The 27,778-nt window shown below is 61.3% G+C and overlaps 3 protein-coding genes across 4 annotated transcripts; all 3 read left to right on the top strand.

Moving 5' to 3' along the window:
* Window positions 1-1,209: 1,209 nt before the first annotated feature.
* HM13 (histocompatibility minor 13) lies at window positions 1,210-14,373 on the top strand. Of its 2 annotated transcripts, XM_071446649.1 has the most exons (13): window positions 1,210-1,426; window positions 2,732-2,830; window positions 4,054-4,136; window positions 5,279-5,367; window positions 6,123-6,208; window positions 6,318-6,443; window positions 8,313-8,370; window positions 8,929-9,012; window positions 9,357-9,393; window positions 10,361-10,463; window positions 11,232-11,317; window positions 13,262-13,450; window positions 14,091-14,373. In XM_071446649.1, the coding sequence occupies exons 1-12, from the start codon at window positions 1,247-1,249 to the stop codon at window positions 13,410-13,412; spliced, it is 1,182 nt and encodes a 393-aa protein (XP_071302750.1). In that variant the 5' UTR covers window positions 1,210-1,246; the 3' UTR covers window positions 13,413-13,450; window positions 14,091-14,373. The 2 variants fall into 2 exon arrangements, with proteins under 2 accessions (XP_071302750.1, XP_071302751.1); XM_071446650.1 differs by lacking the exon at window positions 13,262-13,450.
* Window positions 14,374-14,524: 151 nt separating this feature from the next.
* On the top strand, window positions 14,525-20,271 carry ID1 (inhibitor of DNA binding 1). Its single transcript, XM_071446651.1, has 2 exons — window positions 14,525-19,787; window positions 19,975-20,271. The coding sequence occupies exons 1-2, from the start codon at window positions 19,467-19,469 to the stop codon at window positions 20,014-20,016; spliced, it is 363 nt and encodes a 120-aa protein (XP_071302752.1). The 5' UTR covers window positions 14,525-19,466; the 3' UTR covers window positions 20,017-20,271.
* A 3,082-nt stretch (window positions 20,272-23,353) lies between these two features.
* LOC139599364 (bactericidal permeability-increasing protein-like) lies at window positions 23,354-27,297 on the top strand. Its single transcript, XM_071446606.1, has 15 exons — window positions 23,354-23,501; window positions 23,718-23,832; window positions 23,918-24,046; window positions 24,128-24,283; window positions 24,414-24,477; window positions 24,576-24,636; window positions 24,813-24,904; window positions 24,990-25,223; window positions 25,319-25,378; window positions 25,797-25,964; window positions 26,228-26,295; window positions 26,480-26,522; window positions 26,698-26,761; window positions 26,843-26,919; window positions 26,998-27,297. The coding sequence occupies exons 1-15, from the start codon at window positions 23,354-23,356 to the stop codon at window positions 27,037-27,039; spliced, it is 1,521 nt and encodes a 506-aa protein (XP_071302707.1). The 3' UTR covers window positions 27,040-27,297.
* Window positions 27,298-27,778: the final 481 nt, after the last annotated feature.

Here is a 27,778-nt window from a genome sequence, read left to right as displayed (position 1 = left end):
CTCGGCGGTACCAGCTGCTCCAGCGAGCGCTCTCGGGGCTATCCCAGTGCCATCGGCCTCTGGGTGGCCCCTGGCTCCAGTGCTGTCTGTCCCTGGGTGGCCATCGCTCCCAGTGCCATCCATCCCTGGGTGCCCAGCAGCCCTAGCACAGTCTCCCCCTGTCACAAGGGCTCCTTGTTGCCATCAGCCCCGGTGGCCACCGTGGGACAGCAGCCCTTGACTCCTCCATCTCGCTCTGCACAGCGACGCTGCCCTCTGTGAGGATTCCCAAGCCAGGCTGGGATTCAGAAAGGGGCAGAAAGCTGTGTTGTGCCAGGCTGGGATGCAGGGGGAATGTGTGGGCACGCTGCCTTGTGCTGCCCATCCTGCCCCGCTCTGGGAACAGCAGCTGCAGGGAGAGGGCAGCATCCCGGGCAGGAGGCCAAGCCCGCAGAGAGGGGCTCCCAGGAGGCCTTCCCATCTGCCCTCCGCCTGAAACACGGAACTATGAATCACCCCGCTCCTGAAATAGATCCTTTTTATTTAAAATATAAAATTTAAAAGACATTTTTAAAAGAAAATTAAAGACTTATGTTTTAATCCCTGCTGTGCTCTCGTCTCCTGCCCATGGCTCAGATCTAAACTGGGGGCAGCACCATTTCACTGTGCTCAGATCTTCACCAATTTTTGCCCCTCAGCAGACTTTCATCCTGGCGAGGAAGAGGAGGAGAAGGCTTGGTGGCACAGCCGAACTGCCAGTGGCTCGTAGTATTTGTGAGGAAAACACACATTTCGGCCAATTTTCCAGCAGAGCCTGGTCCCAGTCCAGCGCGTGGGCAGAATTTGCTGCCATTTATAGGGAATTTTACAGAAGGGCTGTTTGCTCACGGCTGGGCTGGGAGCAGTCAGGGGGAGCCTCAAGAACAGGGGTGCAGGTCCTTGGAAAGGGTGAAGGGCAGGAAAACCCCGGGCAGTGCAGGAGCCCCGGACCCGCTCGGGGCGATGGCACCAGGAGCTGCCGCCTGCCCGCCGGTGCTCCGGGGGGTTGCGGCAAACCGGGAGCCTTTCCCACCTGGGGCGTTCCCTGCCCTGCACACAGCGAGGGCCGGGCCGGGCCGGGCCGGGCCGTGCCGTGCCGGGCCAGGGCTCTGCCCTTCTCCGGGCACCGGGACCGCCGGGGCGGGGCCGGCTTCAGCGCCGCTACGCGTGACGCACTTCCGCTCGGTAAGGGGACGTGTCGGTGCGGACCGCGGTGGGAGCCGCCGCCATGGAGGAGCCCGCGGCGCACAACGGCAGCGCCGCCGCGGCCGCGCCCGGGGCCGGGACCCCCGCCCGCCCGCCCGCCACCCCCGAGGGCATGGCGCTGGCCTACGGCAGCCTCGTCCTCATGGCGCTGCTGCCCATCTTCTTCGGGGCGCTGCGCTCCGTCAGCTGCGCCAAGAGCAAGGTACCCCCGCGGCTCGGGGCAGCCGGGCCTATGGGCCTCGCCTCTCCCCAAGGGTCCCCTCCGGGCGCCCCGTTCACGGGAGGACCGGCAGCTGCATGGCCCCGGCTCCGGCCCTGGGTCTGGAGGCGCAGGGAAGCCCGGGGAGAGAGTTGGCTTTTCCCCCGGGGCTTCTCCAGCCACTCCTCAGCGCCCCGATAAATTCAAGTGCTGCAAAACACAAGCGTCCCTTGACCCTCCTCAGGAGGAGCTGTGCGGGGGGACTCGTGTGTGGCTGTGCCCCGCGGCACTGGGGCTGGTCCGGGGCTGCTCTCCTGTCTGCACACCCTGTTCTGCCCTGGTATTCCTCTCGCTGTTCTCTGCGTTTCATAGCAGGGACTTAAATCCCAACAGTTGGGCTGCTGTAGCTCAGGAGGAAGGACTGGTTTACACAGTCTGATCTATTACTATTTTTAAAATCTCCTTGTGTGCCCTTAAGCCTCATATCAGGGGCTTCAGCTGATCTTGGGGGGCTTCTGGCAGCCCAGGCAGTGGGGGGCTGTGAGCAAAGCCCAGCCGTGGTTCAGGGTGGGGGTTCTCATCCCTCACTCTGCAGGGAGCAGCAGGAATTTGGGCACAGTGTGACAACTGCCATGCCCGGGATAAGCTGCATGAGGGCTTTTGAGGTGCCCTGGATCTGTGCTGGCCGCAGGTGTTTGCGTGAGTGAGATTAAATCTCTGAGCAGCAGCCAGCTGGGCCTGGAGCAGGCAGGGAACAGGCAGAAAACAGGCAGCCCTCTGCCTCCTCTGAAAGCCGAAGGTCTCCTGTGGGAAATGGCTTGAAAGGGGCTGGTTGAGGCGGTGCAAAGATGTCTTGGAAGGGGTTTATAAATCTGGGGCTTTTGAGCACGAGAAGTGTCCCAAGAGCAAGGTGAGGGATGAGAAGGTGGCTGGAGAGAGGCCTCGTGCACGGGGTGATCACAGATGGTGGCACAGATGGGGCTGGCTGGGCGTGAGCGGTGAGGGAGCCCAGCTCCCCTCTGGGCAGGGGAGAGCAGAGCAACGCCAGAAAAGGATTTTTTCCTTCTCCAGGAGGAGAAAAGCAGTAAAATTTGGCTGCCCTGGGAAGGACAAGTGCAAGGTTTGTGTTTTCCAACTCAGGCTCTGCCTCTGACACAGCCTCACCTCCAGATATAGCAGGGGCCAGTGGGTGTTTTGTCCCTCCCAAAATCACTGTGGAGTGTTATGTGTTGTGTCTGTTCTCCCCTTGTTCAGGTGTGAAGCCAGGGCAGGGGCTGATCCATTCCTCTTCTGTCCTTCTCTCCCCAGAACTCCTCGGAGATGCCAGAGACCATTACCAGCCGAGACGCTGCTCGCTTTCCCATTGTTGCCAGTTGCACCCTCCTGGGGCTCTACCTCTTCTTTAAAGTAAGTGAGGGACACTGGAGCCGGGGCAGGACATCCTCCTGCCTGGCAGGAGCTCCCATAACAGGGTGACTCTGTTTTTGGCCCTTAGTGTTGGGACAGAAGGTGTGGAAAGCCGCACAGATCGAGCTCTTTGGTGTCACCGTGCAGGAGGACGTCAGTTCTTGCCTGAATTGTCACAGCTTGGGGGAAATCAGAGCCTGTTTGTGCACAGGTTGTTTCTGGAGAGCTGCCGAGGAGCAAATAGCCCTGAGCGCTTCCTGCCTCCGTGGGCCAAGCTGGCAGGGCACAGGCTGGAGCCAGAGGGTGCCAGGGTCTCTGAGGGGCAAATGCTGCTGGCTCTGTGTTGTGTTCCATGCTGTGCTTCTGGAGCCATTTCAGCTGCAGGCCTGGGGGAGCCCCTGTGTGATCAGGTGGAGACTTTTAGACGTTCAGAGCCCACAGCAGAGTCAGATGACTTGAGAAATGGATGGAAGCTCTCAGCAGCTCGTGCTTTAGGTGGTGTGGAGAAGATGTCTTGGCCTCAAGCACCTTGGGCTGCCCATGCAGGTCTTGCACATGGCTGAGCTCCCAGAGGGGTCTGGGGAGCTGCAGAGTGGTCCTGTGGGCATGGCAGCTTCCAAGCTGTGCTGTTTTGGGATCCCTGCAAGGCGCCAGGGTGCTCCTGGCTGGCCAGGAGGTGAGGGTTAAGGTGCAGAGTTGGGAATGGTGCAGTTCAGTCCCTTCTCTGCCAATGGCTGTGTGCCCTGTGCTCTCCTATTCCAGCATCCCCCTTCCAGGAGGGCACAGAGGGCCCCAGGATCCCTCCACACTGGTTTGTAGGGGTGTGATTCAGTAGGGGAGCGTGTGACTTGGAGGGCAGGAGTTTTAATAATGCCCTGCTTAATTAGGGCAGGGGATGCTGCTGCTCCCCTGGGCCTGGGCAGCCCCTGGGAGTGGTGTCTCTTTCCCTGCTCTGCAGGGGAAGCTCTGGCCTCCTTTCTCCAGCACTGGAGTTATTTTTTGACCTGAGCAGCTCACAGATGCGCTACAGCTCACGGGCCCATTGTGCATGTTCTTTGAGCACATGGCTCTTTCCAACATACTCTCCTTCAGCATGCAGGAATTTGGGTTATTCTAGCTATTCTTCTTATTTCCCTGGAGCACTGACACAGCAGCTGCCAAGAGGAGCATGAGGATGGGGAGGATGCTGTGGTTACTAACCCCTCTGTGGTTTTGTTTTGCAGATATTCTCTCAAGAGTACATCAATCTTCTGCTTTCCATGTATTTCTTTGTGCTGGGGATCCTGGCCCTGTCCCACACTATCAGGTACAGCACAAGGATGGGTGTGACTGGGGCAGGGCTACCTAAAGCTGCAGTTAATTTTATTTTTGAGATTTTTGAGCCTTTTCTTTATATCCAACTGAAGCCCCTTTTGGCACAGTCCTTGCTGTCCTGTAGAGGGGAAAGCTCTTCAGCACCCTTACTGGGTGAGATTTTTAGAGCACCACTGCCCTGAAGCAGAGCCAGGTCTTTGGGGTATTTGCCCAACCTATTAGGGAGCTGTCCCTTGGTGGTGGGAACCAAAGCCCTGGGGGTCCTGGGAAGCCATACACCAGTACTGGGACAAAGCTAGCTCACCCTAAGGAGATTCTCTGGCTCAGAATCAGAATCTTGAGTTGCAAGAGATCCACAAGGATTGAATCCCAACTTCTGACCCTCCACAGGACAACTCCAGAAATCCTACCATGTTCCTGAGAGTGGTTTCCAAACACTTCTTGAAATCTGGCAGGCTCAGGGCCATGACCACTTCCCTGGGGAGTCTGTAACAGTGCCCAGCCACCCTCTGGGTGAAGAGCCTTTTCTTTATATCCAACTTAAGCCCCTTTTGGCACAGTCCTTGCTGCCCTGCAGAGGGGAGAGCTCTTCAGCACCCTTACTGGGATGGGTGACCCAGGCAGCTGAAGCTCATGGTAATGTCCCTGGCCTCTCATGGCCGTGTGTGGCACGAGGTGTTGAAAGCTCAGGCTGTTTCAGTAACTGAAAAAGTTGAACTGGTTCCTGTTTCATGAGCTCTGTGGCGTTGGGGACCAGATGCTTTCCCTAGACTGGTGCTGGGCAAGGGCTTTGCTCTGCTCCTGACTCTGCAGCAGAGCCAGTCAGTGGTGGCCCAGCCACTGCTGGGTACCCAGAGGGTTGCTGGGGGCATAGGGCATTTGCTGGGGTCTGGGGTGGGTCCTCCTTTCTTGTGGATGATGCTCTGTTTTCTTGCCTGAAGTATTTGGGGGACTGTCACGTGTAGCCAGATCAGATCTCTGTGCAGGATGAGTTGCTGTGGCTCCTGCCAGTCCCTGATGGAGCAGATGGTGTTTCCCCTCTTGGGAGGGGGTGTGGGGCCCCCTAAACACAGAGGTGCTGGGCAGCTTGTGAGGTTTCTGTCAAACTGCCCTTCTCTACACCTCTCGTTTCAGCCCCATGATGAACAGATTCTTCCCTGCAAATTTCCCCAACAAACAGTACCAGCTCCTCTTCACCCAGGGCTCCGGGGAGAGCAAGGAGGGTACGTTGGCTTTCCAGTCTTTCAGGGGAGCCTGAATGTTTTCTGCCTTTACTATTCCTTTTTTTTTTTTTTTTTTTCTTTTTTGGTCTTATTACTCTCAGCCCATTGAAACAACCTTCTCAAAGGCTTGCCTCTTGCTCCCCACTGAGCTTCCATAGCCACTGTGAGCCCCATGTATCCCTGCAGAGCTGGGCTGGCACTCTGCGCTGCCTCTGCCTGGCAGGGAGACCCCAGAAACACCTCCCAGAGTGCTGTGGGGATGGAGCTGTGGCTGTCATTAAATGCACAGCTTTTATTTAAGCCCCTTGGAAAGCATAGGCCTGACTGGTTTGTGCTGCCTTATCTGGGTCTTTGCACTGGCAGAAGATGCTTTGATAAGTATCCTGCCCTGTAGTAGCTTTCCTGGTAAGGGAGTATTTCTGGTGATACCACCAGGAGTTAACTGGCACAGGAAGAAGGAGAAGATTTGTCTCTCCCTGCCTTAGGCAGTGCCTGAATCCAATTTCCTTATTGACAGCAGGACCGTGGATGCTGTCCATGTGCAGAGTCTGGCTGAAGGAGAAGGTCTGAGCTTTGCAGAGCCCACTGCTCATTCCCAGGCAGTTTGCACGTGTGTACCACGGGTACAGTCCCCTTGTTTGGGATGTGAGCACTGGGCTCTGGGCTCCCCAGATGTGGAATCACTCATCTCAGCCCTGCATGGGAAGGGGAGCTGCCCGGCCTGCCCCAAATCTGACTTCTCTGTTTTCTTACAGAAATAGTGAATTATGAGTTTGACACCAAGGATCTCGTGTGCCTGGCCTTGAGCAGTGTTGTGGGGGTCTGGTACCTGCTGAGAAAGGTCAGTGAGGCACAGCTGAGGACTGGGCTGGATCAGACACTGACTCATTTCCATGCAGGGTGGGGGTTCCATGTACAGCAGGACCCAGATCTCCTTTTCTCCTCCTCAGCACTGGATTGCCAACAATCTCTTCGGGCTGGCATTCTCCCTCAACGGGGTGGAGCTGCTGCACCTGAACAACGTCAGCACTGGCTGCATCTTGCTTGGGGGCCTCTTCATCTACGATGTGTTCTGGGTAAGCAGGAGCATTCTGCAGGCCATTGGTGGAAGTGTGTGCCTGGCATTCTGCCTTTCTGGAGGCACCATGCTGGCTGGACACACAGTTGAAGTCAGAATTTTCGGTTTCTCAGCCCAGAGGGGTGTGGCAGGGTTGATGACAGAATCCACAGTGGCAGAATGTGGCTCATCAAGTGTGTTTTCTTTAATTCTTTCACTCAGTGAGCCCAGGGCTGGCAGGGACCTCATGAGAGCTATTGTGGGGTACTCAGTGTGTGTCATATCTGGTCCTGTATTCCCCATTACGGTCTCCCCAAGGCCTGACAGCTGTTGGGTGGGCTGGAGGCTGCTCTGGGGCACACTGAGCCTGCTTGTATGAGCTGTGCCTTGGCTCTGTCATCTGCTGGTTTTGTTAGTGTCCTTCTGTTCTCTTGCACAGAGGACCAGAAGCTGGAATGCCTCCAGCCCCTTTTCCTCAGCCAGTGCTGCACCCTAACTTTTTCATTTTGAGGTTTTCCTTATTTCTTGCAGTGCATTTGAGCTGCTTTTGTAGAGGAAAGGGGGGGCAGGGAAGGCAGGAATGTGGTTGTGTGCTCTGTTCCATGCATGAGAGAATGTTTCTCCTTGTAATGTCCGTATTCCCCAGTCCTTCCTGCTGCCTCCACCTTCTGAATCACCATGTTTCCAAATGTCTGAGAGCCTTGTATACATTGAGGTCTGTCCAGCAGCTCTGCAGCTGCCTGTGTAATCCCTCCATATTTATGCCTGGCTACTGTGGGTTGTTTTGTACTTGCCTGGTGGTGCCTCTGTTTCCCGGGCTCGTTAACAGTCTGGGCTCTGTGGTTTTTTAGCCTGTGGGCCACTTCCTCTGCAGCTCTCAGCTGGAGGGGACTCAGCCTTCTGCCTTAGTACACCTGGTGCCTCAGGCCCTGCTTAGTGTGTGAGTGTCTTCCCAGTGCTTTGGGGACACTGAGTGCACCCCTCTGCTCTCCACTTGCTGGCTGTGTCTCACCTTGGCTTCCCCATGGATCAGAGTATTGCTGGAGGCTTAGGGAAGGGCTGCCTTGAAGTGGAGGCCCTGGTACTGTGCCCCCCTGCAGGAACTGGTCACTTGGATCTTGGCATGGATTCAATCGCAGTGAGATCCCAGGAGGGTTTCAAGGAGGAAGGAGATCTCAGTGGGTTGATGCTGTTGCCCCCACATAGTTTGGGGGTACACGTGATGCTTTTCCCTGATCCCAGTGTCGTGTCCTGTCACTCCATGGCAATGCTCAGAATTTGCTGCACCTTATGGGAGTTAATCTGATGCTTTAAGATTTCTCTTTAATCCAAAGCTCCAGGATCTTGCTCACCCAGTGCTAACCAACACCTGTTTTTGTGCCTGTTGGACTGGAGGCTTAGAGATGGCAAAGGTGCAGAGATCAGAGTGGCTGCCCTCAGTGTTTACAGTCCACCCCCTAAATGCTGCCAGTATTTACAGCTGATAGGGCCGTGCAAGTAAATGACCTCAGAGCAAACTGCAGCTGATCTGACACTTGCCCTGTCCCTGCTGGAAGCTCCTGCCCTCCAATTGGATGTTACATGGAGCTGACTGATTAAAGCTGAACTGAGGAGGTGCAGGGCTGGGTGTTGGGCAGCAGCTCTGCCATGGGAGTGCTGTCCCCATGCTGCTCTGAGAGCAGGACAGCCATGAAGCAGCCACCTTCCCCAGTGCCACCATATGCCTCCTCCCTGGGCTTGCTTGCAGGGCTCCTGTGCCCACATTTTGGCAGGTCAGTGGCTCTTTTCTGCCACTGAAGCCACTCCTAGCCCTGGGGTGAGGCTGTAGCTGAGCATTGTGTGTGTGTTCCTGTGCAGCTGTGGTCACCTTGGTCTCCTTCTGTTCTAGGTCTTTGGCACCAACGTGATGGTGACAGTTGCCAAATCATTTGAGGCCCCAATCAAATGTGAGTAGATCTTCCCTGTGTGCTGGGGTCCTTTTTGCTGCAAGCCCTGCCCCATGCACCCTCCACCTCGGGAGATGGTTCAGGCTGTGATGTGTGCAGGAGCATTTCCTGCTAGTGACCCCTCCTCCCTGTCACTGGCCAGCCTCAAGCCAAGGCAGGTCTCTGGAAAAGGATGGTTTGCAGTGCCCTGATCTGTCTGGGTCATTCTGCACCTTTGGAGTGTGCAATTCCACCTGCTTGTAGAAACAGTCCATACCAAATTAAAAAAAAAAAAACAACCAAACTAAACAAACAAAAAAACCCCCAAAAACCCCACAGAGCCCCAAAACAGCGGGAGGGCTGAACTGGTGCTGCTGTGTAGCGTGCTGTAGTTTGGTCCCTGGTTTCTTGTTCTGGAATTGTGCCAGAAAGAACAAGGAAAGCTACAGGGAAGGAGGGGGCTGAGGGCAGGGCAGGGACAGGTTGTCCAGCTCTGGTCCCTGTTTGCCAGGCCCGGTGGGGCTGGGGTCTGCTCAGTGGGGACAGTCCCCCTCACTGTGCCTCGCTCTGCTCCTGCAGTGGTTTTCCCTCAGGACCTGCTGGAGAAGGGGCTGGATGCCGACAACTTCGCCATGCTGGGACTGGGAGACATTGTCATTCCGGGTGAGGACAGAAGGGGGAGGACGGGACTGGGGTCTCCTTTGAGGGGGCTGCGGGGAGCCGAGCAGGTGCCTGGCTCTGCCCTTGGCCCGGCGCAGCCCCGCGCGGGTGTCCCGGTGGGTTGGGAGCGTCCCGGTGGGTTGGGAGCGTCCCCGCAGGTCCCGAGTGTCCCGGTGCCGCGTGCCGCGAGAGGGCACTGTCACCCCGAGCACGGCGCCGAGCACCGCGGGGCCTGCCCTGCCTCCCTCAGCCTGCCCTGCCCCTCGCTGTCCCTGCCCTGCTCCTCTGGCCCCTCGCTGTCCCTCCTGTGCCACTTGCAGCCCCTCACTGTTTCCTTCTCCCTGCAGGGATCTTCATTGCCTTGCTGCTGCGGTTTGATATCAGGTGAGCAGGCGGCAGGGAAGGGTCTCTGGCAGGTTGGATCTTGCAGCATATTTGAGCTGCTTTTGTCAAGGAAAAAAGGGAAGGGGGAGCCAGGAGTGCAGTCGTGTGCTCCTTTCTGGAGCTGGATGTGCAGACACACCAGGCAATGCAAGGAAAAGCTCTTGGAAGAGGGGGCTGGCTCGGGGTACGTCCTGAGCACTGGGGCGAGTGGTGGAGTTCAAGCATAGGAAGGGTGGACAGCAGAGGGATGGGGCTCAGGGCAGCAGCACACAGCACCACCACAGAGCCTCACCAGCTCCCTAGAACCAAGGAGTGGAGGGCAGTGAGAGGAAGCAGTGACAGCATGGGAAAGAGCTGGAGGTGCTGGCACCTGGGAATGCTCGCGTGGATGCAAATGGGTGCCTGGCAGTGCTGGCTGCCTCCAGGTTGCCACTGATGTTTGAGGAAGCTGCACCTACAGCTGGGCTGCAGCAGTTGCCCCAAACTGAAAGGCTCTGGGGAACAGAGTGCTCTGTGACTGTGGTGGTGTGGCCCCACTCCCACTGCTCTTGCACAGACCCTCTGGTCTGTGCCAGCTCTTCCAGGTGTTACCACCCACATCCTGCCTGCACCTGCTGGGAATCCCAGTTCCTGCAGCCTGCCCTGGGATAAAATAGTAACTGCTGAGAGCCAGGGACAGGCTCCACCAAGACAATGGGATCTTCTCCCTTGGTGCTAGCCCTAATTCCTCCCTTCCCAGTTGCCATCCAGCAGCAGTATCACCTGCCTTCTTCCCTTCTCCAGCCCCTCACCTGCGTATTACTGCCTTCAGTCCCACACTGCTCCCACAACACCAGGGGCTGCACAGGCAGAGCATTGCTCTGCACACTCCATTGTGGTGGGAGATGGCTAAGAGTACCATGCCAATTCCATTTTGGTCACTGGCATTCCAGACCAGAGGTCATTGAGCTCTTCCCTTTCCCTACAGCCTGAAGAAGAACACGCACACGTATTTCTACACCAGCTTTGTGGCCTACATCTTTGGGCTGGGCCTCACCATATTCATCATGCACATCTTCAAGCATGCCCAGGTGAGCTCCACCCTGCTGCCTCCTGTGGATGCACATCCAAGTGGGTCAGGCCAGCTTGGCCACAAAGTTCCTGCATCCTGCCAGGAAAAAGCAGATTTATTTCTTCTCTTGGCTTTGATTTTCCAGTGCTTGCCTGTACCTTTCCCTTCCCAAAGCTCCTGTGCCCAGCTGGAGCAGAGGCCTGCTTGGGGCAAGGCTCCTTGTTTCCAACAGCAGCCTCTTAGCCAGGGGCCCTGTGTTTTTTGGCTCTTTAACCAAGCTGCCCTGAGCACCAGGGCTGTGCTGCAGGGGGCTCTGGGAGCCCATACATTGTGGGGCTCTCACTGTGTTCACAGCCCAGTGGGACCTTACAGCGAGGATTTTCACAGAATCTCGGAATGGTTTGGGAAGGGACCTCAGAGACCATCTTGTTCCAACTCCCCTGCCATGGGCAGAGACACCAACCACTAGACCAGTCTGCTCCATGCCCTGTTCCAACCTGGCCTTGAACACTTCCAGGGATTGAACATCCACAGCTTCTCTGGGCATCTTGTGCCAGGATCTCACCACCCTCACGGGAAAGAATTTCCTCCTAATATCCAATCTAGCTTCATGCTGCTGCAGCTGTAACTTAGCTCTTGGAGCTGCTTTTTGGGGTGTTAACTCCCTGTGTAGCCAAAGGGGGATGCAGGATCGTGGGTGCAGAGGGGACAAGGCCATGAGCTCACCTTGCACTCCTCCCTCAGGGTGATTGTGGTTTGGTTTAACTGTTGTTTTCCTTCCCCACAGCCTGCGCTGCTGTACCTGGTCCCTGCCTGCATTGGATTCCCGCTTCTGGTGGCCTTGGCAAAGGGAGAAGTAACCGAAATGTTCAGGTGAGCCTCAGCTGGCCGTGGAGCTGTTTTGCCGGCGGCGCTGGAGCCCATGAAGCGTGCAGATGTTCCCACGCCTGGGCACAGCTGGAGGGACGGGTTCATCTGGGCATGCTCTGGGTGTGCACCGGCACGTGCGTGGGTGGAGGGAGCTGAGCTGTGTTTGTACATGCCGGGCCTGGCTCCAGCCGCCTCCCGGGAGCTGGGTGGGAGCTGTGCTGTGCTACCAGCAGGCAGCACCTGGGATTGCCTTACGCCCCAGTGACAGACTCTTCCCATGAGCTGGCAGGCAGGGGAGGGTGGGACTGCACACCTGGTGTGGAGATACTTGGTCATTGTGTCCCAGGGCCTGTGGGTGGGGAGATACGGAGCCAGAGCCGGCTGTGAGAGCTGCCAAGGCTGGTTGGAGCACATCCCAACCTCCCCAATTGGGCAGAATCTCCTGGTTTTTAGTAGTCTTCCTGCCCCAGAGACTGTGGGTACAGAGGAGGGGGGACTGGGCTGTTGTGCTCAGCTGTTCTTGGAGCCTGTCCAGGCTGTCAGTGGGCAGCTCTGGCCTCCTGCCTGAGAGCTGTTTCTCTGTCATGCTCGAGACTTGGTGGTGGCTCAGCACAGTAATGATGGTTGATGCAGAGGAGGGAAGGGAACATCCTAAAGCAGGGCAGTGTACCCTCCAGCCTCCCCAGTGCCCCAGGCTGGAGAGCGTTCCTGAGCTCCCAGCCTCCTCAGAGGGAAACTGGGCGCAACGGGAAGCCAGCTGTCCTCCCTCCTCCCTCCCCTCCCCTCCCCTCCCCTGGGAGATGCAGGTATGCATGTTCCCAGCGGCTCTGGCTCTCAGCTGGGCCATCCCCAGCCCTGCCGCACCTGCCCCTCCTTTGATGTTTGCTTCTGACAATCGCTGCTGCAGGCACTGAGTGTCCTGGGATCGTCCTTCCTGTGCACCTGGGATCCTGCAGCCGCTTTCCCCAGTGCTCTGACTCACCAGCTGACAGCAGCAGCAGCTCCTGCCAGGAAACTGGGGAGAGATGAGCTGTGAGGCTGGGCCCACTGGGCAGCAAGGAGCGCAGGGAGCCTGGCAGCCAGGGGCTAGTGCCCTCCCAGAGCAGTAGCACAAGCTGCTCCAGCAGCAAAGTGTTGCCAGGGCAAGAGCAGGATGCTGGAGGGTTGCAAACTTGATGGCCCCAGGGGGCCAGACCTCCCTTGAAGTTGCTCCAGTTGCAGGCAGAGGAAGTGGGATAAGGAGGGATCAATGCCCGGAGGGCAGTGGCTCCCACCGCAGGAATCCCACCAGGTGTAGGTTGCTCTGTTGTGATGCTTTGGTGTGCCCTGATCCTCCCTGGAGCTGTCAGTTCCTGTGGTCTCTGTCTGCACATGGTGTCTCACAGCAGTGAGGGTCTGCAGGCAGGGTGGGAGTGAGCAGAACTGTGCTGCAGGCCCAGGGAAGGTGTGCTAGTGGAGCAGAGGTCGGTGACATTGGGATCAGATCCATGGCTCTCAGCCTTGCCAAACCTCCCTAGGCTAGGCAGGAAACACCCTCAGCAGTGGGAACCCATCCTGCTTCCCACATCTGCTGTGGGCACACTGTCCTTGAGCGGCAGGACAGGGTCTGCTGCATCCCTCTGTCACCTGCCCAGCCCCTGGGCTGCTCCACTGCCACCTCCCCACTGCCCAGGCTTGCTCTCCCTAGGTTCTGGCTGCCTGGCTCTGCTTATGTCAGTGGGAGCTGTCTTATCCCTGAGTTTCAGTGCTCACTTTTCCATGCTGCAGCCCTGTCCTGGAGTCTGCAGGCAGGGAGAGGCCAGTGGATGCAAGCAGGTGAAGGGGCTGCACAGGGCGGTGCATTCTCGGTGCTCTCACTCCAAAACTCTTCTGCTTTTTCTCTCTCTCCTCCCCCCCCCCTCCTTTCTGTCCTTGTCTTTCCCTTCCTGCTTCCTCTCTCTCCTGCAGCTATGAATCTTCTGCTGAAATCTTGCCTCACACACCAAGACTTACCCACTTCCCCACGGTGTCTGGCTCGCCGGCCAGCCTGGCTGATTCCATGCAGCAGAAACTGTCCTGTCCCCGCCGACGCCGGCAGCAGAGCCCCAGTGCCATGTAGCACTGCCACCAGGGCCCCTTGTCTGTTGCTCTGGCCAGGTAGGGACAGGTCCTGGCTCTCCCTGGCCCAAGCTCTCCCTATTCCCAGCTCTCCTCACTCTGTGGGTAGAGGCTGGAGCTGTTGCTGTGCTGCTGTGGGTCCGCTTCTCTCCCATTCTGAGAGAGAAGACTGGGAAGGGCAAGAAGATTTGATATCCCAGACCTTGTCCTTTCTGCTTGGAGCAGCATTCCCATTTCCTTAGCCAGAGCCCTGGGGCCACTGCTGGAGGGGGTTTGCAGCCAGAGGAGTGAGACCCTGGGAGGGAACACTGCTGTTGGTCTTGCTGCAGTTCCCCTGTTAACCGGCCCCACTGGCACCAGTGCTCAGCCAAGGAAAGCATGTGCTATCCAGGATATCCAATAGTGCTCTTGGGAGCAAGGACAGATCCCTGGGCACAGAGCTGGCCCCTGGCTGGGTCCACCCTACCCTTGGAGATGTCTGGGGGGAACACATCCCTCATCTCCCTGCCTGGGCTCTGCCCCATGGGGCTTCCTGTGCTGGGTGCTGATGGCTGGAGCCCGCCTTGTCCTCAACAGCAGCAGGGCAGAAGCTGAGGCCACAGGCTGGGCTGCCCCCACGTGGCACAGGGCTCTGTCCCCAGGGAATAGCTGGCCCCACTCATGTCCCTCTTGTCCCCAGCTACGAGGAGAGCTCAACCCCTAAGGAGGCAGCAGGGGCTTCCAAAGAAGAGCCAACAGAAGCCTCCAAGAAGGAGAAGTGACCTTGCCCGTGGGCCGTGCCCGGTGCTGCTGGGCTGGGGCCCTTCAAGACCCTTTGCAAGTGACAGACGACGAAACAATTGTGCAAGAGCATCGTGTTGTGTGTGTCGGAGCAGCCACCCAGGTGGGGTATCGATGTATGCCGGTTTTTAAATTTTGTATTGTGCATTTGCTTTCTCTCATATTAAACCATATTGAAGGAAGGAGTGCTGGTGTGGCCATGCCCCTGCTCAGCCAGCACTGGGATTGGCATCAGCTCACCCGCCTTCTCCCACTGGAGCTGGTGGCTATTGTCTGGCTGTTTCCAAGTGACCAAGTGACCGTCCCCTTCCCCCTCCCACTTCTCTGGCACTGGGCCTTCCCCCAGCCGGGCCCCTGCTCTGCAATACCCAGATTTAGGGCCGGAGCCACTGAGCCCTGTGTGGGTTTGAGCTGGGATCTGGCCCCAGCGAAGGGTGGCTGATCAGGGATTGGGATGTAGGAACCCCACAGGATGGGAATGTGCTCTGCCTCAGCTGCTGGGGTGCTCAGTGAGTTGAGGCTAATGCTCCATGGCCTGGAGGAGCAGGAATGGGAGGGGTAGGAGAGGGTAACCTCAAACCCAGCCCTGGAGCAGGGTGAAGACAGTATGGATTGTCCCCCATCCTTGCAGGGAGCCAGGCACAATCCTGCACCCTTTAGGGCTGGGATGGGCAGAGAATGCTGGTGCAGGCATGGGGGCTGGAGGGGCTGCAGGCAGGGGCAGCTCCAGCATTCACCGCAGCTTCCACTGGGACCAGCTGCCCTGTGTCCTGCAGCACTGGCAGTGTCCTCCCTACCCTCCTGGAGGCCCACATGTGGAGGATCCTGCATCCCTTCGGCCATGCCCACTGCCAGAATAAATAGAAAGTGTTTGCTGGCTTGGCAGCTCCTCCACAAAAGCCGTATTGAACCATTATTCCCTGCGCCGGCTGCGAGCACTAAAAGTGGCGCCTCGCGTTCTGCCATCTAATGACCCTTCGCAGGCTCCTACAGATGTTTTCTATGACTTACAGCTCCTTTTCCAACAGCCCTGTCCGCAAAAACAAGAGGGGCCACTTTAATTCCAATTAAATACCTCCAGCTAAGCAAACAGTGTGCAGCAGGGTCTGGGTACAGCGCGGCCGCCAGGCCCAGCCCACCGAGTCACTGAGTCTAGACTCCAGATGTGATTTCACCAGCCTCCAGTGTTCCGTGGAGAAGGACTTGGGCTCTGCCGTGGGGTGCAGGACCCTACCCTGAGCCAGGACCCCACTCCCCAGCCTGCTGTGTCCCTTGGTGTGAGGCTGGCACTGCATCCTCCCTGGCTTTGTGTGGTAGGAGCTGCATCCCCATGCAGCCTCCAGAGGCCCCAAGAGTGCAGGAGCAGACTGGGGGGTGCACAGGGTACCCCCCATGCCAGCATCACCCTGCTGCCCTGCAGAGCTCCAAGCAGCTCCTGCCTGCTCTAGGTGTGGTGGAAGCGTGGCTGGGAGCTTTCCCAGGGCTGCAGGGAGCGGAAGGCCTGGGAAGGGGAGAACAGGGTCACCCCTCACCCTGCCTGGCCGATAAGCCGGGGCCGGCCAGGAGGAAGGAAGTGTGCTGGGCCCTGCAAGGAGCCGCCGCTGGAGCCGGCACTTCAGCGCTCCTGGGTTCCCTCGCCCGCTGCACCTGGGCCTGTGGCACCTCCGGTCCCGGCCGGGCTGGAGCCACACGGCTCCGCTGTGTCTGCGCCGCTGCTGGGCCACTTTCCCCTCTCCACAGGGTCCCTCCGGCTCGGTGGGGACTGCGGAAACAGGGATGTGCCGACTCCAGCAGGAAACCTCCGTCCACTTCACTGCGCCCAGCTCGGGCAGGGGCCAGAGCTGCCTGTTCTGCTGCCAGCACATGTGGGGTTTGGGATGATCCTCACCCATCCACAGCACCTCATGGCAGTGGTGTAGATGCCCCTTGGCCAGGGGAGCTCATGGGCACATACCCCTTGTGCCAGGCTCCCACCAGGAATTGTAGTGGGGTGGGATGGGCTGAGCTGGAGGTGCACAGGGTGCAAACGCCAGGCAAGGGGAGGGTGGTTTCATGTTTGGGGAGTGCTGGTGCCTGGTGTGAGGGGGGACACACCAGGGTTGCTTGTCTTTAGAGCCCTGTGGAGCCTCCCCACTGCAGCAGGGTTTCGGCTGGGTGATGACAGGTGATGGGTGCTGCAGTTGTACCTCATGCTCTACCATGCAGGATGTGGGGTGCTTTGCTGTGATGGTGGGTGCTGGTGATGAGTTCTGGGGTCCCATGGAGTGGTGGATGCTGGTGGTGAGAGCTGGGGTCCCGTGTGATGATGGGTACTGACAGTGGCGCCCGGCCGGCGGCTGTGAGCAGGGAGAGGAAGCAGCCCAAGGCAGCCCCAGTCCCGGTCGGCCGGCGAGGAGGGGCAGGAAGCTGGAATAAATCCCAGGAAGGGCTGCCTGGCTCCAGCTGGTCTGGGCTGCAGCGGATGGAAGCTGGGAACGGGAAGGGAGAAGGCGGGAGGGGAATGCGCAGGGGCTTTCTCAGGCCTCGGCCCCGCTCCAGCTGTGCCGGCGGCCCCGGCACATCTGCAACCCTGGCTCAGCAGTGTCGTGCGGACATGGGGGGGTGGAAGCTCTGTGTAGCCTCAGGGGTGACCTGCGGATGGCACCGGGAGAGGGGATCTGGATGGAGCCCAACCCCAGCCAGTTTGGGAGTCCTGGTCACTGGTGGGGGCGCAGCCTGACCTGCGGTGTCCGTGCTGCCTTCCAGCCCTGTACCGGAGTGTGGGGCTGGGTGCTGCCGCTTCTGGGGTGCCGGCTGTACCCCATTCCCCCACCGCAGTAGCACAGGCAGCCCCTCGGCGGCCTGGCCGGCCGTGCCCTGTGTGGTCCCGGCGGGGCGGGGGCGGCCGGGGGCTTTGATGTGCTCGGCTGCCGGGCAACCCCTGCTCAGCGCAAAGCAGCCGCCCCCCGGCTGCCCCCCCGGCCGGGCTGAGCCCCGCCAGCACCATATGGCCGAGGCTGCTGTTACCGCGCCGTGAGCCCCGTTCCCAGAATTGAGATGGAAATGAAGCTCTGTGTTCTGCCGGACAACACTGCTGCGCCGGCCCGCTCGCCGTGCCAGGCCAGGACCCCGCGGCCAGCTGTGGCCAAGGCAGCGTCCCGGTGCCACGCTGGCAGCCCTGAGCCCCGCACCCCATGCCCAGCACCCCAACATGCAGAGAGATGGGGCGAGGGTGTCCTGCTCTCGGGGCATCCAGTGGGCTGGGGCGGCTGGAGCGGCTGTGCCGGGGCGGCTGTGCCATGTGTGCCACGACACCCACCACGGCCACGAAATCCGTCCTCGTCCTTGTCCCCGCGCCGCTCGGGGTGGCCGGTGGCAGGGGCGCGGGGTCCGGCTCGTCCTGGCATTGTTGGCGGCGCAGCTGGCGGTGGCGGCGGCCGGCCGGCGGCCCTGAAAGACATTCCTGTGCACAATGTCCCCGGCCTCCCGCCGCGGCCCGGCCACTGCCGCCAGATGGGGGCTAATTAGCAGCTTTGAGAGCCGCGGTGGGAACCGGGCAGCACCGGGCCCTCCGCCGAGCCCTGAATGGAGGGGGCGACCCCAGCGCGGTGCCCACCCTGGGAACCGCCACCGCACCAGGCTGGGGGACACAGGGAGGAGGGACAGAGGGAGGGACAGGGGGATCCAGCTCCCCCAACCAGGCTGGCAGGGCTGGAGTTCATGCATGATCTCCAGGATTGCTGCCCTCCCCAGAAGAGGAAGAAGAGGGGAGGCCTTCAACTCCCCGAATGCCTGCGGACGTGCGGCAGGTTCTGGCCCCCCCAGCCAAACCCCATAAAGGGCTGGGAGAGCTGTGCTGACACTCGGGCACACGTGTTGGTGTGCAAGGCAGGGTGTACGTGTGCAGAGCGTGCATGTGTGTACACGTGTGTGTGTGTACCTGTGTGTGCGTCCATCCGTGTGTGCCTTTGTTGTGTGCGGGTACTTGTGGCTGTGTTTGGTCTCCACAGGGTTGTGTATGCGCGTGAATGCTCCTGTGCACATATTTGGGTATGTCCCACACACATCTGTGTGTGCAAGCACGTGTGTGTCCACACCTTTGTGTGCACACGCACACCCACCCTGCGTGTCTGTCTGTGCACACACCCGGGAGTGTCTGAGGCTCAGCTTTCCCTGCCTCCCTCCCTCCCTTCCCACACCATTTCGTGCTGCTCGGGGTGTGCCGGGGTCTCGCTCGGGGGCCCTCCCCGGGCGCTGCCTGTCCTCCCCGCAGGTGCGGGGTAATTAGCAGGAACGCTAATTACAGCCCGGACCAGAAACCCTTCGGGGCAAGGACCGGCTGCCTCGCACGGTGGCGGGACCTCCACGGGTTTCCCCCGCGGCAGAACCGTGCTCGCAGCCCCGCGCTGCCCCACGCACCCAGCCCGTCCCTCGCGTGGTCCCGAACCGGGTGCCCCCCGCCCCGGCAGCCGCCACCGAGCAGCTCTGCGGAGGTTTGAGCCCCGGGAGAGGGAGCGAACGGGAAACTCCGAACTTGGGCCGGGGGGCGCGGAGCTGTCCCGTGTGAGGATGCCCGTGTGTCTGTGCCACCGTGGGGCCCCCGTGTTCCCCTGAGAGTGCAGATGTCCCCCGGGGGTCCCTGTGCCGCCTGCAAGGTCCCGGTGCCCGTATCCACGAGAGGATGCCAGTGTCTCCGTGGGAGTGCCGGTGTCCCGGTGGGGGTGGCGGTGTCTCCGTGGGGGTCCTGGTGCCCCCCGTAGGCGCTGCAGGTGTGTGTCCCCGCCCCGCCCCCGTCGCCATGGGCACCGCCCGCCCGGCGCCGCGCTGACAGCGCGCGGCGTTTTATGAATGGGTGACGTCACGGCCCTGGCGTCTCACGGTCTGAGCCGCCGCGGGGCGGGGGGGCCGCGGGGAGCGCGGGGGGGCCGAGCCCCGGAGGGGATGCGGGCGAGCGGGGCTACGGGGAGCCCGACACCGGGAGCCCACGGGGCAAGGACCCGCGCTAACTGCGGGTACGGTGGGCGCTCCGCACCGCTGTAGCCACCGCACCTCCCTGCCCCGCAGCCCAAGCCTGTCACGGCACTCCCTCCGCCATTGCCCCTTTAAGACGCTGCCCTTGGGGGGCTTGAATGGAGTGGGCGGGGCTCTGTCCGCCTTTTCCGCGCTGCCATTGGCCGAGGGTTCCCTGAGGCCCCGCCCACCCACCGGCGGCGCTCTATAAGTGCGCGGCGGGGCGCGGGCTCCTTGTCCGCCCGCCGCGTCCCCGTCCTGCTCGCCGCGCTCGCAGCCTCTCGCCATGAAGGTCGCCGCTGTTGCTTCTTCGCCGCTGCCCGCGGGCGCTGGCGGCCCGCTGAAGGCCGTGCGGCCCGGGGAAGCCGCCCGCTGCGGGCCGGTCCCGGGGGTGTCGCCGGTGGCGACGGAACAGGCGGCCGCCGCGCTGCTGTACGATATGAAGGGCTGCTACTCGCGGCTTCGGGCGCTGGTGCCGACGCTGCCGCGGCACCGGCGGGTCTCCAAGGTGGAGCTGCTGCAGCACGTTATCGACTACATCTGGGACCTGCAGCTGGAGCTGCAGTGCGGCCCCCCCCGCCCCGCTGCTGCTGGGGACTCCCCCGAGGTGAGTGCGGACCCCACGGCACCGGCTCAGACCCGCGCTCCTGACGGGCAGCACCGGCGTTCCTTGGAATCTCCTTCCCCCGATCCGCGCCCTCTCCTTCCCGGGGATGTCCCTTCCTCTGCTCCCTTTCCATCTCCGGCACCCTCTGGCAAGTATTGACCGCCCGCTTCGTGTCCCTTTCCCGCAGGCTCCGTGCATTCCCGCTGCCGATCGGATCCTCTGCCGCTGAGACCGCCCTGGACCTTCCACGGACATCGTCCCCGGGATCCCGGTCCCACCATGGACATCGTCCCTGGGACCCTGTCCCCGAGCACCGCGGCTCACCCGCATCCCTGGCTCCCCAGCCTGGGCAGGGGGTGCTGTGGGCCGGATCCTTCCTTCTCAGATTGCTGAGAGCATTCCCCGTATTGTATATTACAATGATGCTGGAGAATATTGTTCTACAATAGCTGGAGTTTTGTTATTAAACAAGCCCTGATGACCACACGTGCGTTTTCTTCCTGCTCCTCACACCCCCTCCCCAGGGTTTTGGGTGCGTTTTGCTCTGGGAGTTTGTGCCCAATTTAACAGAGGGCAACTTGTGCAGACCACTGTGGGCTGGGTGGGTATGTTGGGGGATACAGGGTCTGGGACCCTGTGGTGGTGCTGGGGAAGGGATTTCTCAAGGGCTGGTCCCAATTCCCTGTGTCCCAGCATTGCCCCCACAGAGCCTCTCCCAGTGGTTCCTGAGGGTTTTCACTCCCTGGGCTCAGTGGGGTGTTGAGGGTCGGACACAGGAGGAAAGATGGTTGGCACCCTATCTTCTGTGGTGGGATAATGCAGCAGCACGGGGATGCATCTTTCTGTGGTTAGGCACCTAATGGGATGATGACACGGAGGGGACAGTGCTGTGAGCCAGCTGTGGGGTTCTGTGCCCCCATGGGCGTGTGGTTTCCTCATCTCCCTGGACAGTGGTGTGTTTGCAGGCTGGAATTCCCTTCCCTCCCCTTCCCAGCTGGGCCACCCGTGCCCAGCAGCCTTTCTGAGGCTCCCACGATTGTTGCTGTGTCAGGACTGGGGAATTGCAGGGGTGATGATGCAGGAATTGTTCTCTTTACAGGGAAGAGCAGATACGAATCCTGGGGTGCTTCTCCCTGTGGTTCCTGCTCTTCCTGGTGCAACCCCTGCCTGTGGGGACACACAACGCTTGGGACAAGGAAATTGCATCAGGACTTGTGCAACCCTGAGGGCTGGGGGTGCCCCGAGCAGCTGCCCTGACCTGAGCTTCCCTGTGACTCACAAACACCCCGAGGATCTCACAGCCTTCTGTCCCAGATCTGTTCAGACCTCCCTACGGGCCTGGCAGGGGACAATTGGGGTGCCTGGAGGGGCCCTTGTTGCTCTTGTGGGACCCTTTAGGCTCCCCCCTCCCCAGGGTCCTGCAACCAGGGGATTTGGGGTTGGAAGGGGCTGAGCAGCCCCGGGCACAGGCGTGTGTGAGGCTCTGCACAGCCTCTGTGTGTGTCTGTGTGCTCACAGCTGTGTGTCCATGCGTGTCCACTCGTGCTTTCCCAGCCCAGCCGAGCCCCTGGCAGGGCCTGTGCAAGGGACAGGTGACTTGGGCTATCAAGACACTGCCTCGCTGTCCACCCCTGTGCTGGCTGTGACAAAGCAGCAGGGGACACGAAGGGGGGCCGGGGGCTCTGGGTCTCTGTGGATGAACTTGTCCATCCTCGGATGGGTCCCCTCCATCATCCCCCCCAGGTCCCCCCGGTGTCTCCTCCACCGCCCGCCTTCCTCCCAGCCCCCGAGCGCGGCGCGGACGGGGCGGTGGGTCCCTCTCCCGGTGTCCGTTCGCACTGCACGGCTCGGGCCGCCCTCCTGGAGTAGCCTGGAAGGTCCGGGACAGGAGAACCGGGGATGGGGGCTCTGCTCGGGCCGGGGGCAGCGCGGGAGGCGCTGGGGCTCTTCCCGTGCCGTGTTCGCGGGTGCCGCCCTTACCTGTTCATTGCCGCTGATGTGGAAGCTCCCGCTGGAGCGGTGGGGACAGGGGCTCCGTGTGTGTCCAGGTGTGTCTCTAGGTCTCTGCCTGACCCCTGCCCAAGCCCTGTGTGCCCCACGACCGAGCCCTCGCCATGCAGCCCTGGCCGCCATCCCCTCCTCAGGGGACGCGGGGTGGGCACCCCCGGGTACCTGGCACGGGAAGGGGCTGCGGGGCCAGCCCGGGCTGGCAGCGGGGCTGGCTGGGCCGAGCCCCTGCACGTGTCGGGATGCCGGATGCGGCAGCACCAGGATGCACCGGAGAGCCCGAGGGAGCGCCCAGCCCGCGGGCACCTGCGCCCCAACCGGTCCCTCGATGTTTTCGTGGGACCTGATTCATCCCGGAAGGGATTAGGGACGGGGGAAATTGGTGACGTTGTGGTGTGACCAGGACCCGGGATGGACATTGGCGTCAGAACTGGTCCCTGCTGCTCACTGCCACGTACAGTCCCCGGGACACGGAGGAGCCGGGAGCCATGGCAGGAGCTGCGGTGTGGGGCACTGCACCCACCGGGCACGGTGAGCGCTGCTGCAGGGCAGGGGCACCCTGGGATGGAGGGGCTCTGGTAGGCATTGGGCTGGGGGTCAGTGTCAGTGCTGGCCTCTGGGTCACTGCTGGGGGCACTGGTCACCCCTGCAGCCGTGGCTGGTGGCACTGGGCATCCCAGGCCAGGGGGCAGCTGCTTTCAAGACCTCCATGAGGTGCATTACGTGGGCTGTGGTCCCTCAGGTGAGGCTGCCCGTGGGCTCTATGTGCCCTTGTGGTGCTGAGATAAGGCCTTGGCCCTACTAGAGGTATCTCTGGGTCTGCCAGGCTAGATCCAGAAGGGCAGCTGGAGCCCTGTCATCCATAGCCCAGGGCACTGGAGGGGCTCACCCTGGCTAGGGGACGGTCCCTCTGAGGGTGGGTTTGGCACTGCGGGAGGCTCCTTCCCCATAGCTGAGGTTTTTGGAGGGGATTGCACAGTTCTGCTCTCACTCTGACTGTCCCTTTTCCATCACTTCCTTGGGGGCTGCTTGCGCACCCTGAACACCCTGAGCCCCACTGAAATGTAGGTAACCCTACACAGGGTTCCCAGAGCCCTTCCCAAAGTGGGAACAGCTGCTGCCCCCTGGTGCAAATGGGCTGAGCCCCGTTTGCCCTGGTGCAGCCCCCCTGCCCCAGGACCTGCTCATTGTGTCCCTGTCCCCCACTGCTCCATTGCTCCCAGGCAGGGCACAGCTGAAGCTCTTTGTGGCCTTGGCCCAGCCGGGTCTCTGTGTGTCCCCACATGTCCTGTGTCCCTGTGGGGAGCCCCAGCTGGTGTCCCTGGCTCCTGTGTACCCCCAGGGTGGGGGCTGGCAGGGCTGGTGTGGGACCCTGCATTGCCCTGCTCCCACGATGGGGCTTCCCCTTTCAGTCACGGTTGGGCAAGGCTGGGCTTTCGGTGGCCGGAGCACTGTGGTGTCCCCGTGTGTGCTGATGTCACCCAGGGCTCCCAGTATAAGTCCTGGCTGTGCTGGTGCACAGGGAGGGGGTCTCTACACCTGCTGTGTGTCCCCCAGACATGTCCTCTGCTCCAGCCTCCAGGTCCCAGGACCAGCCTCGAGGTACTGTATGGCTCTGCCTCTTGCTCCTGATGCCTGCCTGTGTCTCTGCCACCATCACCAGCCCTGGCATCAAGGTCTGGCTGACCCAGAGGACACTGGAATTTGGTGAGTCTGTGCTCCTGAGTAGGGAGGGATGGGGGGGGACCAGTGGGAGATGATGCCCAGACTGCCAAGGATGGGGAATGGAGGGAACCAGTGGGTACCCCCAGGAATGATGGCAAGTCTGCCAGGAATGGGAGATGGAAGGACCATCACTCTGCTGACACCCCAGGTACCCCAGCCCCTTCCTTGGTGTCACCCCAAATTCCCCCTTTGCCCCAGGCCGGCGCTTTGGGCTGGAGCTGCTCCAGTCGATGCTGCAGAAGGAGCACGAGCTGAACCTGACGGGTTCCTACAACACCCCGCTCCTGGGAACTCTCACCTACGCTGTGCCACGGTAGGAGCCACCTGTGGGCTCCCTGTCCCTGTCCCCATCCCTGTCTGTGCCACAGCCACAAGCACAGCTCGCCTGTGTTGTGCAGGATTCATATCCACGAGCTGCAGATGAACGAATCCACGTTGGACTTTGCTGAGGACGTGGGGCTGAGGCTGACGGTGCAGCGCGCCCGGGTCCAGCTCAGTGCCGACTGGGCAGCCCAGCTGGGAGCCATGTGAGTGCCCATGGGGACAGGGACAGGAGCCGGGTGGCCCAGTGTCACCGCTGTCCCTGTGCTCACCCTCTCTGTCCCCAGCCAGGACAGTGGCTCTGTGGAGCTGGGCATGCAGGATGTGGCCGTGGCTGCGGTGCTGGGGGTGAGCGAGGACGGCAGTGGCCACCCCACGGTTTGGAGCGCCGGCTGTGACACCCATGGCACCGACCTGCACATGGAGTTCCACCGTGGATACAGGTGATGCCAGGCCCTCTGCTCTGTCATGTCTCTAGCATGCAAGGACTATTAGTGCCCAGCCAGGGTGGTGGGCTGGGGGAGGCTGGGTGGGGGCCATGAGGTGACCTGAGCACCCCACTGTGCCCTACAGCTGGCTCTACAACCTGCTGGCACCTCTGCTCCAGAGAACCCTGCGGCAGCAGCTGAACAAGCAGGTGGGTGCTTGGCCCCTGTGCCCTGGGGTGTCCCTGTCCCCCCCAGCCCAGTGAGAGGCTCAGACACCCTCATCTCTGACACCCTGCTCTGCTTCCAGCTCTGCCTCGTGCTCCAGAGGGGCATTGACAAACTGGACACTGCCCTGAAGCACATGAAAGGTGGGTGAAGGGACCCCAGGACTGGGGACGGGCAGGGTGGTCCTGGGGGGCTGTGGACAGGACTGGTGCCCAGCAGGGTCTGCAGGACCCCACTGTGGGGCTGGATCCTGACAGAGCCAGGCTGTGGGAGGGGGCTGGTGGTCTGACTCCTCCTGTCCACCTCCATGTCCCTGCAGTGTCCACCCAGCTGGACACCATTGCTGCCATCGACCACTCCCTCCTGGCACCGCCAGCCTTCACAGAGGAGTATGGGGACATTGCCCTCAAGGTAATGTCATCCTGGGCATCCCTGGGCCAGATTTGGGAACAGGGGAGCCTGGCTGATCCTCACATCTCCCTGTGTGTCTGTGCAGGGAGAGATCTTCAGGGTGGGCACGTACCAGCAGAGACCCTCAGCACTGCCTGTGGTGCTGCCTGTGGCACTCCCCATGGCACTGCCTGTGGCTTTGCCCACCCCCCTGCCCACCCCACCGTCCATGGCACACGAGCCCACGCTGCTGCTGGCTGTCACCGAGTTCGTTGCCAACTCAGCCGCCTTCACCTACTTCACAGCCGGGGCCCTGCGCAGGAACATCTCCAGTGCCATGGTAGGGGTGGCTGGAGAGCAGAGCTGTCCCCACTGGGGTGTCCCCATGCCCACCCCTGCTCAGCCCCAGCCCCCTGATCTCTCCCTGCCTTCCAGCTCCCCCGGCGGTTCCCGCTCCAGCTGAGGACCAAGAGCATGGAGGTCTTCTCCCCTCAGGTGAGTGGGATGGGACACAGGGACAAGGGAACACAGGCAGGACATGGAGTAGGACAGGATGCAGGTGGGATGGGACATGGGACACAAGATGGGATTGCAGGAGGAACAGAAGATGTGATGGGATGCTGGAGGTGGGACATGAAACGATGCAGGAGGGATGGGAAAGGGATGGGATGCAGGAGGGAAAGGTTGCAGGTGGGATGGAACATGGGATGGCACAGAGGTCAAATGGGATGCACAAGGGACAGGACAGGGAATGGGGTGCAGTGGAAATGGCAGGTGTTACAGGCAGTATGGGATGCAGGCAGAAGGGAACAGTCCAGGACAAGGACGTGGGCAGGGCAGTGATGGGCACATGGGGACCTGATAGGGGCATGGCCAGCATGGCTCTGTGCCACACCTGCCCTGTCCCTCCCAGCTGCAGGAGCGCTATCCAGACCAGCCCATGGAGCTGCACCTCTGGGCCCGCCAGCAGCCCCTGCTCTCCTGCCATCCTGATGCCCTGCACGGGACCCTCCTCGGCTCTGCCGAGGCCTTCGTGGTGCTGCCCAACGCCACCCGTGTCCCTGCCTTTCTGCTGAACATCGTGAGTGGCTGCTGCTGCCACAGCTCAGGGAGCCAGGGGACACCAAAGGACCTGGCTGGGGCTGGTGTGGGTGTGCTCCTGGCGGGGGCCATGCTGGGGGATACTGGGGCCAGCTGGGTGATGCTGGGGGATACTGGGGCCAGCTGGGTGATGCTGGGGGATACTGGGAGCAGCTGGGTGATGCTGGGGGATACTGGGGCCAGCTGGGTGATGCTGGGTTGCAGGCACTGCCCTGGTCTCCCCAATGTCTCTTCCTGCTGCAGGATGCCAACGTGACAGGGAAGCCGACAATCACCAGGAACAGACTGGGGGGCACTGTGAGACTGACAGGGTTAGTGCCCGACCCTGAGCTCCCCTAGGACATACCTGGAGAGCTCCCCCACTCTCCTCCTCTGTCCATTTGCCTCCCTGAGTCCTGAATTGCCTGCTCAGACCCCATCCTGCCCCCAGTTCATATCTGTGCCAGGACAGTTCCCATCCCTGTGCCTGGCTCTGACCCTGATCTTGTCCTACAGGCTCCATATAACACAAGTGGCATCAAACGTGGGCCCAGTGGAGGTGAGTGGCTGTGCCAGGGAAGCCAAGGGGAGCCTTGGATTCCACATCACCCTGGGGGGGATCTGGGGGGCTGTGGACCCCATGCATGGCAAGTCTGGCAGGGGGCAGAGCCGTGCCTGCAGCATGGACCCCTCTGCCTGTGCTGAGCTGGGCTCAGGGCCTGCCTGTCCCACAGGTGAAGCGTCTGGAGACCCTGCTGAAGTTTGGGCTGTGGCTTTTTGGGGTTCCCCGGGCAAACAGTAAGTGCTGTCCCTGTCCTGTCCCCATCCTCCCACAGCCACACCAGGGCCATCCCCTGCTATGACTCTGTCTCCCCGCAGAGTGGCTCCAGGCTGGCATCCCCCTGCCTCTCCCACATGGCCTCAGCCTGCTCAGACCCCGGCTCTCCCTGCACCAGGTGGGTACCACCACTGTCCCCTTACCCCGGGGTTCCCCATGTCCCCCGCATCCCCTCTCTCACCCTGACTCCCTACAGGGCTTCGTGCTCATCGCCACGGACCTGCAGTACGAGCCGTGAGACCGCCTGCCTCGTGGGAACCCGCCAGTCCTGTCCCCATCACCGTCCCGTTGTCACCGTGCCCCCGTGGCTGGCGAAGCGCCCAAGCGCGGGAGCCACAGCCCCCACCCTCGGCAGGATTAAAGCGGACGGTAGCTCAGCCCCGTGTGCTGTGGGGTGTCTCGGGGAGCCCCCTCACGCTGTCTGCCAGCCACGCTCCCATTCCCGACTCCACCACCGGGCATCTCTGCGTCCTCTGCTGCGAGGGGCTCTGGCTGTGCCGTGGTGGGCTCCGTCCCCTCCGGGGGGCTCCGGGCGGTGGGCACGGGGCGAGTGGCCCTCGGGGACCGGGGGTGCCTCCAATCCCCGCGGCTCTGTCGGTCACGGGGGTCCCCGCGCTGCCGCTCCCCGCAGCCGCTGCGGCCGCAGCTCTCCCGCTGCCCACGGGATGGTGCTCGTGTCCGCGGGCTCCCGCCGCTCCCGCCGCCCCACGGAGCCGCACGCCAGGGCCCGGCGCTGCCCCCCCGCTCCGGGGGTCCCCCGGAAAGGACAGGGGAGGGGGGCTGGGGATGGCTGAGCTGGGCGCGTCCTGCCGTGGGAGGGATGTGACATCCCAAAAAAGGCCGAGTGTTTGTGTGGTCCAAACCGTGCTGGAATGGGCCCTGCACAAAGGGGCTCCTTTGAAGGGTAGCCCCGGGAATGCAGGGGGCTGTGGGTTCCAGCGAGGCTGTGAGTCCCCTGCCCTCTTCATAGGTGCTGA

Source organism: Agelaius tricolor, unplaced genomic scaffold (genome assembly GCF_023055355.1).
Source record: "Agelaius tricolor isolate 1412-34295 unplaced genomic scaffold, bAgeTri1.0.p SCAF_23, whole genome shotgun sequence".
In the NCBI taxonomy this organism is placed as follows: Eukaryota; Metazoa; Chordata; class Aves; order Passeriformes; family Icteridae; genus Agelaius; species Agelaius tricolor.
Note: the sequence above shows the minus strand (reverse complement) of the source record. Positions and strands in the feature narration are given on the sequence as shown.

Excerpts from the sequence above, each read along its gene's own strand:
- HM13 (XM_071446649.1), top strand. The coding sequence starts at position 1,247 with ATGGAGGAGCCCGCGGCGCACAACGGCAGCGCCGCCGCGGCCGCGCCC. Across the intron at positions 4,137-5,278 it reads GCCCTGTCCCACACTATCAG|CCCCATGATGAACAGATTCT; the intron begins GTACAGCACAAG and ends CTCTCGTTTCAG. Across the intron at positions 9,394-10,360 it reads CTGCTGCGGTTTGATATCAG|CCTGAAGAAGAACACGCACA; the intron begins GTGAGCAGGCGG and ends CTTTCCCTACAG.
- ID1 (XM_071446651.1), top strand. The coding sequence starts at position 19,467 with ATGAAGGTCGCCGCTGTTGCTTCTTCGCCGCTGCCCGCGGGCGCTGGC. Across the intron at positions 19,788-19,974 it reads CTGCTGGGGACTCCCCCGAG|GCTCCGTGCATTCCCGCTGC; the intron begins GTGAGTGCGGAC and ends CCTTTCCCGCAG.
- LOC139599364 (XM_071446606.1), top strand. The coding sequence starts at position 23,354 with ATGTCCTCTGCTCCAGCCTCCAGGTCCCAGGACCAGCCTCGAGGTACT. Across the intron at positions 23,833-23,917 it reads CTCACCTACGCTGTGCCACG|GATTCATATCCACGAGCTGC; the intron begins GTAGGAGCCACC and ends TGTGTTGTGCAG. Across the intron at positions 24,478-24,575 it reads GGCAGCAGCTGAACAAGCAG|CTCTGCCTCGTGCTCCAGAG; the intron begins GTGGGTGCTTGG and ends CTCTGCTTCCAG.